The following is a 12,758-nucleotide window of genomic DNA, read 5'->3' as shown; positions in this document are numbered from 1 at the left end:
GTCCGTCTGCCAGGCCATTCACAGGGCTAGGGGCTTAGCGCTCCAAGCCGAGAACAAGTACGGTGGCAGGAGGGCAACAGTGTGCCCTGGGAAGGCTCGAGGACTGTGTTGACATAGTTAGAGTCTGTTCGTAGCTGCTATGGAAGTTCTGTGCAGGGAGGTGACAGGGTCTCTCTTGCTGCAGCCACCACCCTGGCTGCTACTTGCAGAGGAGCCGCGGGCACGGGCGGAGCCGCCACGGTCGGTCGGCGGGCACAGGTGACGGGGCGTGGCCTGGTTGGGCCCGGGTCGTGCATCCGCCGAGGCTTGGAGTCGCACGGCGGGCAGCCTTGCTGTTGGGTTCGATGGGGGTGGAGGAGCGAGGAGACCTCCTCCGCGAGGGGCACGGACCTGCTGTCCTTGGGGGGCAGCCTGCTTCCGCCAGCACCGCCTGCGGACCTGTGGAGCCTTTTCAGGCCTTTCCCGTCGCGGTGGTATTAGAATGGCCTCATTTTCGGGTCCCCTGCCCTTTGCCGGGCTGTCCGTGGTCCTCCTTGGTGACAGCCGCCCCCCTAGGCCACGGTTGGGACTTGGCACGGGACCGCGTGCCGCGGACTCTGCGAGACACCCCGCAGTCCCGCTTGCCCCCGCCCTCAGTGCTGGCCCGCCCCTGGCTCCCGCTGCGCCCCGCCGGTGCCCGGACTCCAGGGGCCGCACGATAGGCCCGGCGTTCTGCGCTCCCCACGGGTCTGCCCGCAGACGCCACAGCCCGCGAGGGAGGGCTTGCGGCCCGGTGTTCGCGCGTGCGCCCTCCCTTCGGCGCCCCTCCCGCGGCTCTGCCCTTCTCCTCAGCCGTGCGGGCGATGGCCGCGGGGCCGGCTGCCCTGTTGGTGCCCTTTCTTCCTGGGGCGGGGGCGGGGGGGCGGGGGGGCAGGGGTCGTCCGCTCTCCGACAGGAGCCCACTTCCCACATCGTACCGGAGTCCTTCTCCGGTCCCGTCATCGAGGGACAGGGTGCCAGCTGGGTGGGTGTTGGGGTCGCGTCCCAAGACCGGAGAGGGCCCCGGGAGGGGGTAAAGGTCGCATTTCTGCCCCCTGGAGCGGCTGTTGGGCGTCCAGTCACGGAGGTCGGAGCCCGCTTCGTCCCGCCGCCTCTGCCCAGAACGTTCGCGTGTCCAGCCCCCCGTCCCTCAGAACACGCGGCGCAGCCACTTCCGGCGACTTCCGGCGGGCTCCCAGCTGGGGCCCCCGGCTGCGCCCTGAGCGCCGTCCCACGGGTGGGGGCCGGCCCGGCGCTTCTCTGGAGAATGAGCGACGTTTTCGGACGGCCTTCCCGGGATCAGGTGGCGCTGTCTGAAGGCGAAACAGTCGCTTGCAAAGGGCTTGGGGGTCAGGAAAAGTTGCCCGGGCGAGGCCGTTGGGGATCTCGTCAGCGTCTAGGTTTAAATCTGTTTCTACAAGGCCTTTTTCTGACGCGTTGATCGCAAATTTGTGCCGTGAACGTTTGAACGTAGTCTGTTCTGTTGTCTTTTTCAAGCAGGGCCAAGACTTCCTTCTTCACTCCCCTCTCGGCGGCTCGCAGCCGGAGGCGGGCGGCGGGAGGCTGGCCCTCGGCGCACAGACGCTGCCCTCGGCCGGGCTGGGCGCCGCCCCCTCGGACGCCGCGTGTGCTTGCGAGGCCTGCAGCGAGCGCAGGTACGGGGGTGGGGGGGGTGGGAGGGGGGGCGAGGCGAGGAGCGCGAGAGCCGCCCCCCTGCCCCAGGATGCTGGGCAGGCCGGCACTGCGGCTGCTGCGGGCGGAGGGGAAGAGAAGCGGGGACTTGGGGGGCTCGGGACCGCAGCCACAGCGGCCCGCCCCGCGCGGAGGGCGGGACGGGGCGGGGGTGGGTGGGTAGCGGGGGCTTCCTGGGGAGTGAGAGCGAGAGCTGCCTGGGGAGCCTCTGCGTTCCCTGTGTGGGATGCCAGGTGCGTTAGCTTGCGTCGTGCGAGGAGGGGCCCCGGGACAGCGGTCCAGGGTCCGGGGACCGGCAGCTGTGGGCACCTGGGGCCACGGCAGTCGGGGTGGCCCCCCCCCCTCCCCTTGGGCTGTCTGGAGGGTGAAGGGCGACACCGACCCTGCGCTAACCCTGACCTCCTTGCTCTTGTGCCTCTAACAGAGAGATTTCGGCAGACACAGACCGGGAGCCCCAGCAGCTGCAGAACTACTGGTCAGAAGTGCGCTACATGGTCCGCTGCATTTACCGCCAGGCAGGGACTCCGCTGGCCGACGACCAAGACCAGAGTCTCGTGCCGGACAAGGAGGGGGTGAAGGAGCTCGTGGATAGGTACACGTTGCCCCCTGTGTCATGTCCCTCCCTCACCTGTTGCGGGGGAAGCCTCCTCTCTGCTTGGGGGGGGGGGGGGGGTCGTCTCCTTTCAGGACCTAGTGAGCTCCGCGGTGCGTGCTTGGCCCCGGGGGCACTGCCAGTCTTCAGCAGACAGACTGCCAAAAAGCACACCTGCTGGGTAAAGTTTCCAATTCTAATTCTGATGAAATACCTCTTGTCTGTATAATAAAAAAAAAAAAAATGAGTTGACATGTTTCTTTCATTTCTTAGCGCTGAGACAGACCGTAACACTGCTTTTTGAGTACTTTCTGTGCCGGGGGTGATCTAAGCACTTCCTCAGGAGGCACCCTTGCATGTAGTTAACCCAAGGAGGACAGGACAGGCAGTTACCCCACCGTCAAGATGAGAAGCAGCTTCCGTGAGGCCAGGCAGCTTGAGAACGCATGTAAGCGAGTAGGGGGCCTGCTGTAGCCAGGCCTGGACGTGTGGGTGATTCTCAGGCAAGAGTGGCTCACCACATGGCGTCTGTTGTTCAGCAGCACTTTGTGCCCGCTGACACTACAGAACTCGAGGTGGCCATACTTTTTATTCTTCCTTACAGCTTGTAGCATCTTTCTCCTCTTTTTTTGACATGTTCCGAATTAGAGGAATAAATTTGAGCTGGATTTCATGGATCGATTCTCCTTTTGTTTTCTTTTTCTCACATCTTGAATGCAACACCTTTGGGGGTCTTAGAAACCCTTGTTTGCTGTAGAGTACGGTTTATCTGTGGAGACTGGAATAGTGATTGGCCGTGGGTTCTACTGACTAGTGGGTGAATCCGGCCAGTGTGTTTAGCGCTCGGCCTGTGTTCCAGGAGGCGGTTCTGGGTGGTATGTGCCTGTTTTAGAAGTTAGGTTGCCAAGTGAGTATGAGGAAGGCACGTAACCTGCACCTCAGGCCCCTGACTTCATACACTGAATGCTTAGGAAGTGGCTAAAGTCAAACGAGGCAGTTGAAGGAGAATACCCAGCAGGTACAGTGTGGTGAGAGGTGTTACCATGGAAATTACAAAGGTAATACTGTGAATTGTGAAGGTTTGGGAAACAGTGTTGCTCTAAGAGTGAAATAATCCTGTTATGTGCAAATCTCACGCCCCCGTCTAGAAGTGAATATGTCGGATAACCGTATTTCCCCTAGTCCTTGCATCCAGGAACGCTGCTGTTTTTGTTGTTCATGTGCCGACACGCATCAGGAGAGGGATGTGTGTGATGCCTGTACAGCTGGTGACGATGATCCTTTCCTCCTTTCCGTGGCCCCCGGCGTCCTGCATGGCCCCGCTCTGCGCCACTCTCATACTGTTAATCACTGCATTCCAGCTGTGCTGGCTCCCGTCATCCCTCTGCTGGCCACACTCGCTCCTGCTCCAGGACCTTTGCATTTGCTCTTCTGTCTGCATTGTTCTTGCTTCCTCGGGGTTGTTTTTCCTCCCTTCGGTTGTTCACATTACTTTTCGGAGTAACCTCAAAGAGGCCACCCTGAGATCTGAGGCGCCTCCCTGCCATCACTATTCCTCCCCTTGCCTTCTTTCTTACTACGTTACTGCCATTACCTAGAATTCCATCATATATATGCACGTGCCATAAGCGCCACGTGGGCGGAGAGTTTCTTTACTTGGCTTCCTCACTGCTGCGGTTTGACGGTTAGAATAACCTTCACACAGGCGCGCCAGTGCTTGTTGACTGTATGTGTGGATGAGCCGCCCGCATCTTCAGCGTATTCCTGCCTCTTGGTCATACGGTTTTTAAAAAATCTACTTGCAGAAGTACCCCATGGCCATTTCATTAAATTTATAGAATACAGAGAGGGACAGAGACCTAAAGTAAAACAGATGTACAGTTCTCCATGCTAAGAGGCATCCAGTCTCCCTGTAAGTTTGATTGTTCCTCTGTCATTTGAGTCTTCTGTAGTGTCCATTTAACACACGAAATGCATTCCGTTTCACAGGACAGTTGTTGTACTGGAAATTAAGAAACTGTCTATCTGAAACATACTGGCCTCAGTGGGAGTCCCATCAGTTTTTATTGTTTCTCTAGCCACATTGTGTATAAGGCTTCCCATGTTTCTTTTTTTTTTTTTTTCTTTTTTTTTAAATTTTTTTTTTAAACGTTTTTTTATTTATTTTTGAGACAGAGAGAGACAGAGCATGAACGGGGGAGGGTCACAGAGAGAGGGAGACACAGAATCTGAAACAGGCTCCAGGCTCTGAGCTGTCAGCACAGAGCCTGATGCGGGGCTGGAACTCACGGACTGTGAGATCATGACCTGAGCCAAAGTCGGACACTCAACCGACCGAGCCACCCAGGCGCCCCATGGCTTCCTATGTTTCATTGCTGGGTTTCACCTGGTTCTTGTCTTTGCAACTCAGGTGGTGCGCTAATTTAAAACTGAAATAGATGGCAACTTACTACATTCTTCCCTTTTGACCAAACGTGGTGCCCAGAAGGTGAAAGGATCCATTATGTAAAGTCCAGGAACTGTGGCCTAATGTGTTTTACAACTCGTGTCTAATGAAGCACTGGCCTCAGAGTGCTTCCTCCTGGTGGCGGGTCACAGACAGATACCGTCGTCACCCCAGTGATCCTGGGTTTCTGTGTGCAGGCTCCTCAGAAGCTCATACTTAAGAGGAACAGCCACTTTACAAGTAGATTATCTACAAGTTAGGAAAGAAGTTCTTAAAAATGTTAACTGCTATTGTGGCCCAATGGAAAGGCCTTTACTAATTTTTTCCCTGCTTCTCATTTTAGAGACTTTATTTTATACGCTTCTTTGGGTTTTTTGGTGGGGTAACTTAAAAAGGGATGTATTGTTTCGACAGTGTCCTCTGATTATAAAAATAATAAGCCCATTTGGATTGTATACTGAATTCATAGAAAGGACAGAATAGTCTGCATTAGTCCTCCAAGCCAGGTATCACTTCTGCTGGGATCGTCGCTTTTCACCTAACATACGGGCATTGAAAATTAATTGTCTTCAGCCTCCTGTGTTTTTAGATAGCCTTGCGGTTGAGAAAGCACATCCCTCCCAAGACAGCTGCTGCGGTGCCCGTGTGTAAGCACTGCCACCTGCTGGTTCTTTGAGTTCCAGCCTTTTACCCAGCCCGTGTGGACTTCTGTGTTTGGCTGAGGGATGAACTCAGTGATCAGCTGAGTCAGTACATGTGCGAGCCAGTGCTAGTGCAGGGTAAGCTCTGAGTAAATACTGGGGTTTTTTTGGTCCATTAGCTGGTGACTTTGGAGTTCTCGATGCTTTCTGTGCCTCGGTTCCTCTCTGTTGAGTGGGGTGATGGCCCCTCTCACAGGTGGTTGAGAAGATGGCTGCTGTTGCTGTCGTCGGGCGGGTGCCTGTGCAAAGGCTCCGGGACGTTGCTCGTAGAACAGTTCCAAGGAGGGCCTTGTGTGGATGGGATACGGGTGAGTGGTGACTCTCTCTTCTCTGCGCAGGCTCTGTGAGAGGGACCCTTACCAGCTGTACCAGCGGTTGGAACAACAGGCCAGAGAGTACGTGCTGGAGATGAAGGTCCGGCTCCTCCGGCAGCTGTCGGCTGCATCCAAAGTGAAAGCCCCGTCTGCCCTGCAGGGCCCTCCACAGGCACACCAGTTCATCTCCCTCCTTCTCGAAGAGTACGGTGCCCTCTGCCAGGCGGCACGCACAATCAGCACCTTCCTTGGCACGCTGGTAAGAGGGAAAGCTGCCTTTCTCTGGTTCTGCTGGGGAGAGCTGTGGAGAAGGACTGTGGTCGTGCGAAGCTGTGAGGCTTGTGTGTCGATCGCGCGCGCCGTCACGGGCTCCTGCTTGGCGGTGTTCGGGCATGTAGGAGAGAACCTGATTCCTCTCCCTTTTCTCTTCTCTCTGGACTTTGCCGTGGGATAAAAGTGTTGTGTGAATTGATATCCGGGCGACACATCATAGGAATGCTCTTTGGAGGCCTTGAGGCCTAGGGAGGGAGCGATGGGGACCATATGAGGTTAGGACCAGTGTGTGTGCATTAACAGGGAAAAGAAAGAGAGATGGCTTCTGTCTTGAGTTGTTAACTCTGCTGTCAGCGTGCGCACGCAGAGCATGAGTCCTGTAGAGGGCACTTCCTGACAGCCCTGTGGCTTTCGGTCATTGATTGCACAGTCCAACCCTGGGTTAAGGATGGGTTCACAGAAACAAGTGAGAACACCTCCCCCCCCCCCCCCCCCCACCCCACATACCTGTCTGGTAGTGCTAACAAAGGAGTGTCCTTTCTGACCACTTCACAAAGGTAAGTTAGCACAGGTGGGTAGAAAGAGGCACATAGTGGAAGTACAGTTACTGGAAACCAGCTAAGCTGGAGATGAGTGCCTTGGGTCAGCCCTGGCAGTCAGTGCAGCTGCCAGTTGGAAGGAGACCATGGTACCCAAGAGACCAGCCATTCATGCTTTCTGGACTGTTACAGAAATAGCAATTTGCTGATAGTCTGTGGAGCTGTTGCTCATCACCTAAATTTTATTATTAAGTGATACTTCAGGGGCGCCTGGGTTCGTGAGTTCCAGCTCCGCGTCGGGCTCTGTGCTGACAGCTCAGAGCCTGGAGCCTGTCTCGGATTCTGTGTCTCCCTCTCTCTCTGTCCCTCCCCTGCTCACGCTCTCTCTCTCTCAAAATAATAAACATTAGAAGAAAATTTAAATGATACTTCATTGGGCTAGTTTTGAGTACTTTCTCAGGGGTAAAACTACATTTTGAAACAAATATAGTAATCAGTAATCCCTAAAGTTTTAAATGTAATGGTCTTTATGTGACTCTAAAGTTGATAGAGCTTCCTGCTAGAGAAATTTACAGGCACGCAATTTGGCAAGTAATTTCAGGGGGTTCACGGACTTCCTCAAGCATTCCTGTGGTAGACCTTGCCATTCCTGTAAGTGACTCCCTGCATCTTCGAGGAGAGCTTGTGTTGTGAGAAAAGGACTGCTGAGTGGGAGGGGCAGAGTCTCTGCTTCAAGATGCGATTCTGCAACTGGATGCCAGCGCCCCGAGCGGGGCCAGGCTCGCCTCTGACACCTCACTCCTTCCTGGCGCGTCTCGTGCAACTCTTCCTCTTCTGCCTCGACTTACTGAAAGTAAGTCAGAAGTTCACATCTAGTGCCGTCTCCTCTGTGACCACAACCTTGAGACCTTCCTGAGTCTGCTGTGAGAGGGGACAGCCGAAGTTAAGAGTGTCTCCTGGCTGTCTGAACTTCATGCATAGCAGTGAAGAGTGCTATCGCAGTGCCCCAGCTGATGCTTTAAGTCCAGGCCCTCCTCAGGCAGTTAGAGCGGAATATGGCTCTGGAACCAAACAGATTGATTTGGACCCTGCTTCTTGGAGCAAATTCCTAGAAATTTACGTAGAAATATTTTCTTGTGGTTTGGAAAAAAATTCGTAAGCGCGAAGAACAAAATGTAGTTTGGTCGGTGATTTATGTCACTTTGGTTGCACATGGAGATACTCTCTTTGGTTTCCGGTGGTACAGCAGACGAGATACCTTGAACGCTTCCTTCCTTCAAGGGAAACAACTGAATTACTGGATGACAGAAACTAAAACAAGATACGAGCTTTTACAACACATTGCTGAGGAGGCATGAGAGGCAAGAAGCCTTAGGGGTGAAAAACACACCGGCCGCTGGAATTCTGAGTAACTTGTGTGCCCCAAAGCCACCATTCACTCCAAGGATTTATAATCCTGGAAGACAGGATGTACAGCCTAGGTCCAACCCCGGGTGGCATCGGCGCGCAGTGCTGGGCCTGCAAATGGCCACCACCTCCCTGTGAGAGCGAAGGAGAGGCCCTCAGACTGGAGGGACGGCAAGGGCGTATGCCCGTTGTGATCTTGGGGTGGGCAGAGGTGAAGTACAGCCTCCCCAAAAGTGCGTAACTGTGAACCAACTGCCTCCTCGGCTTGTGGTCTCAGCAAGTGCTGTCGGTGGGGTATCGCAACTCCCAAGCCCACAGGTCACCTGACGGTGATGGAGGCTGTCATGTCAGTAAATCAAGCAACGTGCACGTAGTGGGCTTGGCGTCATCCCAGGTAACCACAGTAACCTTGTCGTGTCACAAAAGCTGACTGTGACTTCTTATCACTGACTCACACCCAGTCTATATACAAATTCTCAATTACCTCCAGAACCTCTTTTACGGTTGGAGCGCTCAAATCAGGATCCAACAAGGGTCACACAGTTGTAACGCTATCCTTCCAGGCCCAGCTGGTGATCTTTGCAGGACAAGAAATTGACACAGCTGAGTTAAGATTGAGTTAAAGTTAGTGCCTGAAGGCAGCAGTTCTCAACATTTTTGGACTTGGGGCCCTTTAAACTTAAAAACTGAGGACTCCAAAGGGCTTTTCTGTCTTTGTATATTTTATCTGTTAATATTTGCTGTATTGAAATTAAAACAAATTTAAAACTATTAAATCACTTTTGAGATGAGCCCCATTACATAACATAAATAGCACGTATTTTAAAATAAAAACTATTTTCTTTCTTTCTTTCTTTCTTTCTCTCTTTCTTTCTTTCTTTCTTTCTTTCTTTCTTTCTTTCTTTCTTTCTTTCTTTCTTTCTTTCTTTCTTTCTTTTTAATGTTTATTTTTGAGAGAGACAGAGCATGAATGGAAGAGGGGCAGAGAGAAAGGGAGACAAAGAATCCGAAGCAGGCTTCAGTCTCCAAGCTGTCAACACGGAGCCTGGCGTGGGGCTGGAACTCACGAACCGCGAGATCACTACCTGAGCCGAAGTCGGACACTTAACTGACTCAGCCACCCAGGCGCCCCAAAAAGAACTATTTTCTGAAGCATATTTAGTAAGAAGAGGGGCGTCATTTACATTTTTGCAAATCTCCATAGTTTCTGGCTCAAACAGAGGACACATGGATTCTTCTAGTTGCTTCTCCGCTCATGCTGTTGTCATAGGTTACTTTGGCTGACGTTATTGATGAAAATCCTGCCTCACACAGATGTGTATTTGGAAAACGGAGGAGTATTTTAGTAGCCTTTTCAGCCATTTTTCTTGGAGAGTACAACAGTACCTTAGTGCTTCTTAAATGTTTATCTTTGGGAGAGAGAGAGAGCGAGAGCACGTGCACAAGCGAGAGCGGGATAGAGAGGGGGACAGAGGATCTGAAGCAGGCTCCACGCTGCCAGCAGTGAACCCACCTCGGGCTCAAACTCACAAACCGCAAGATTGTGACCAGAGCCGAAGTCAGACGTTTAACTGACTGAGCCACGCAGATGCCCCCAGAGCCTGTTAATGGTTAGTTGCAGTGTAGACTCTGAAACCCTTGAGCTGACTGTATTGTTAACATCAGAACCATTATTGTAGCCCACACTTTGAGTGGATGTGCCCATGCATGGGTTTCTAGCATCATGCATTGGTTATTTGGAAAATACTGGTTCACTGAATAATTTAGTGCACATCTTCCTGATGATATTCAGTATAAAAAGTGACCTTTGTTACTGTCACCACTGATCCTTATCAGAATGGAGAAGCTTCAAGGCCAGTGGCAATTTTCCAAAGTTCTGATGTTTGCTTGAAAGCTTGATTTTTTTCCAAAGTTCTGATTTTTGATTGGTCACAAATCCGGTCAGTTATTTTCCTTAAAGCAGCAAATTGGCTTGCTGCGCAAACCCTGCCTGCTAAGTTCTCTGCTAACTCGATTGGCTTCTCTTGGAAACATCTCCTGTTTTTCTGATTCTGCAGAACCCATGGCATACATCTAGACATAGAAAGAATTTTTAAAAACATGACTTTCATGGGAAATGTACTTGTGGGTTTATTCCACACTGCCCTGGAGAATCAGAGGATGATGGGGTCATAGTTTATTTTTTTTAATTAAATTAAATTAAATTTTACTTTATTTTATTTTTAGAGAGAGAGAGTGCATGAGTGGGGCAGAGGGGCTGAGGGAGGAACAGAGAGAGAGAATCCTAAGCAGGTTACACACTCAGTGCAGAGCCCAGCAAGGGGCTTGATCTCATGACTCTGGAATTGTGACCTGAGCTGAAATCAGGAGTCAGATGCTCAAATGACTGAGCCGCCCAGGTATCCCGATAGGGTCACATTTAACAAAATGTATTTTATTTTATTTTATTTTATTTTATTTTATTTTTTATTTTTACTTTTATTTTTATTTTATTTATTATTTAGAAAAATTTTTAAATGTTTGTTTATTTTTGAGAGAGAGAGCATGAGTGGGGGAGGAGCAGAGAGAGAGAGGGAGACAGAATCTGAAGCAGGGTCCAGGCTCTGAGCTGTTAGCACAGAGCCCGATGGAAAAAGTTTATTTTAAATATTAAAATAAAATTAGGACTAAAGTTATGCTTGCCACTGTCTAAGAAATGCCTTGCTAGACTGCAGTAATCATTGAAATCTGAATTTCTATCCACAAGGACAGAAGAATCTTGACTATCCTGGTATTTCTCAAGGTCTGTTACAGAACTTGATTCTAAATATCTTCTCTTTCTTCCAAATCCTAAAACCTTCTTGCAGTTGAATGTGAAAAGTAAAACTAGCCTGGATATAAAAGCCCAAGCCTGAGTCATTGGTGAGCTTGTTCTCGGCGCCTCTGGCTCAGGCAGCACCGAGTCCCGGCCACACTCACACACAGGCGCTGCTCCCCCCTCCACCCGCCCCCTCTGTAGCTGTGAGCGCACGTCTTTCCCGGAGCCCCCCTCAGCTGGCCGAGGGACTGCTCTGGCTGCTGCCTTAGCTCCTACATGTTCTCTGTTGTAGAGACGAATTGTGAATCGGATCACTGCCTACTACTCTGTCCCCTGGTGACTCCTGGGGAGCAGGGACCTACGGTTCTGGTCTTTGTGTTCCTGTACCTGGCACAGCACCTGCACAGAGTAGTCTTTGCTGAGGTCCGTGACACGTGGCATGTTCGACATGTCCTCTGTGGCCACGTCCTTAGTACATTTTTGGGGTAATGGTTTCTCATTCCAGAAATGGGGCTGAGTTTATTGGTTCCTGGGCCAGTGTTCCTGTATTGAATACAGGTGTTGAAAAAGCACACCTACGGGAGCGAGAGGAAGCTCTGGAAACATGGACGACACTGGGGGTTTGAGGTTCTCTGCAAGCATCACGGGTTCCTTAACCAGCTCTCTCTCTCTGTAGGGTATGAGGAGAGCACTGTAGGTGGCGGAGCGGACACACATCTGCAGTGTGGCGGTGCCACTGTTGTGCGCTGAGCACGGTCTCACTGGTGTTGGTGCTCAGGAACAGGAAACGATGGTTTTAATTCAGTCTCTCAGCCCCCGTGCCAGCCCGTTATCAGGGGGCAAAACATGGAGTGTTCTTGGGTGGACGTTTACTGACATCTGCAGGTGCGATCACTTTGATTCACTTTGGCTAACTTGTGGAACAGACCACTGAAGGTGCTCACTGTGAGTACTTCGTCTCATGGACTGTTGGCTGCATCTTGCTGAGCAGTGCCCAGAGTTGGCGGTTGCTTAGGGAAGGAGCATCTCCCTGTGGACGTGAGACGGTGAGACGCAGGTAGTGCACGCCTGTAGCTTCCTGGTGGAAGCATCGCTTCCCACACAGGCGTTTGCTTGTAGCAAGATCAGGTAGAAGTGAATGCCGCGTTTAGGGAAGGTGCCGCTGTCTCTCCTGGTCACCTTGCGTTGAGGGCAAACGGATGTCACCCTCCGTGATGGCCAGGACACTCCTGAATGTTTAAAAGATGTCTCGAGTAACTGATGAGTTTGGCTGCGTTTGTTAGGGAAAGGAAAGACGTGACTTTTCACGGCATATCACTAGTGGGGCAATTATTTGCATCTATCAGAATGGGAGATTTCTCAAGACAGGCAAGAAAAGGATTCTCCTGCCATATCAGAGGGTTTGTGTGCACTTAAATTGTGTGAGGAGTAGGACTTGCAGTGCGTTTTGGAAGCACAGTTGTACGGAATGACCATCAAATATACGCATGTGTTTCTCTCTCCCTCTGTTGTTTCTTCAGCTTGTGTGTCTTACCCCCTTTCTCTGTGTGAAGGGTTTAGAAGGGAGGAGAGATGGGGGTCCCGTGTGCTTGTGGCCAGATACCTGCATCGGCTTGTGCTCTGGGTGCACAGGGAGCAGCGACCCCTCGTCCACAGGATGTTCGGGCCTGTGTAGAGGATGGCGGGGGCGGATTCTTCTGGGAAGTTTTTAGTCTTCATCAGCACAGTACATCTTCGTTTGTTTATTTATTTATTTGTTTTAACTAGGAAAACGAACACTTGAAAAAGTTCCAGGTGACGTGGGAGCTGCATAATAAACATCTGTTTGAAAACCTGGTCTTTTCGGAGCCACTTCTCCAGAGCAACTTGCCGGCACTGGTGTCACAGATCAGGTATCTGGTCTTAATCTGCATGTGTCTCTGTGAGGTGACAGCATGGGCCTTTTCCCTGTGGTGTAGCATGTGTACATCTGAACACCA

At 51.7% G+C, this 12,758-nt stretch overlaps 1 protein-coding gene across 6 annotated transcripts in view; it reads left to right on the top strand.

Moving 5' to 3' along the window:
• The window catches only part of FAM193A (family with sequence similarity 193 member A), a 163,413-nt gene that overhangs the window by 93,810 nt on the left and 56,845 nt on the right, over positions 1-12,758 (top strand). For 5 of the 6 annotated variants that reach the window (XM_053901764.1, XM_053901767.1, XM_053901763.1 and 2 more), the window contains exons 3-6: positions 1,516-1,673; positions 2,135-2,302; positions 5,788-6,022; positions 12,547-12,671. In XM_053901764.1, the coding sequence (XP_053757739.1) occupies positions 1,516-1,673; positions 2,135-2,302; positions 5,788-6,022; positions 12,547-12,671 (686 nt within the window). The remainder of the gene's footprint in view (positions 1-1,515; positions 1,674-2,134; positions 2,303-5,787; positions 6,023-12,546; positions 12,672-12,758) is intronic. The other variant, XM_053901765.1, reaches the window with a different exon arrangement.

The sequence above is a fragment of the Panthera pardus genome, unplaced genomic scaffold (genome assembly GCF_024362965.1).
Source record: "Panthera pardus isolate Hobbes unplaced genomic scaffold, ASM2436296v1 HiC_scaffold_13, whole genome shotgun sequence".
Lineage (NCBI taxonomy): Eukaryota > Metazoa > Chordata > Mammalia > Carnivora > Felidae > Panthera > Panthera pardus.
This window is presented reverse-complemented; position numbering and strand designations above follow the sequence as displayed.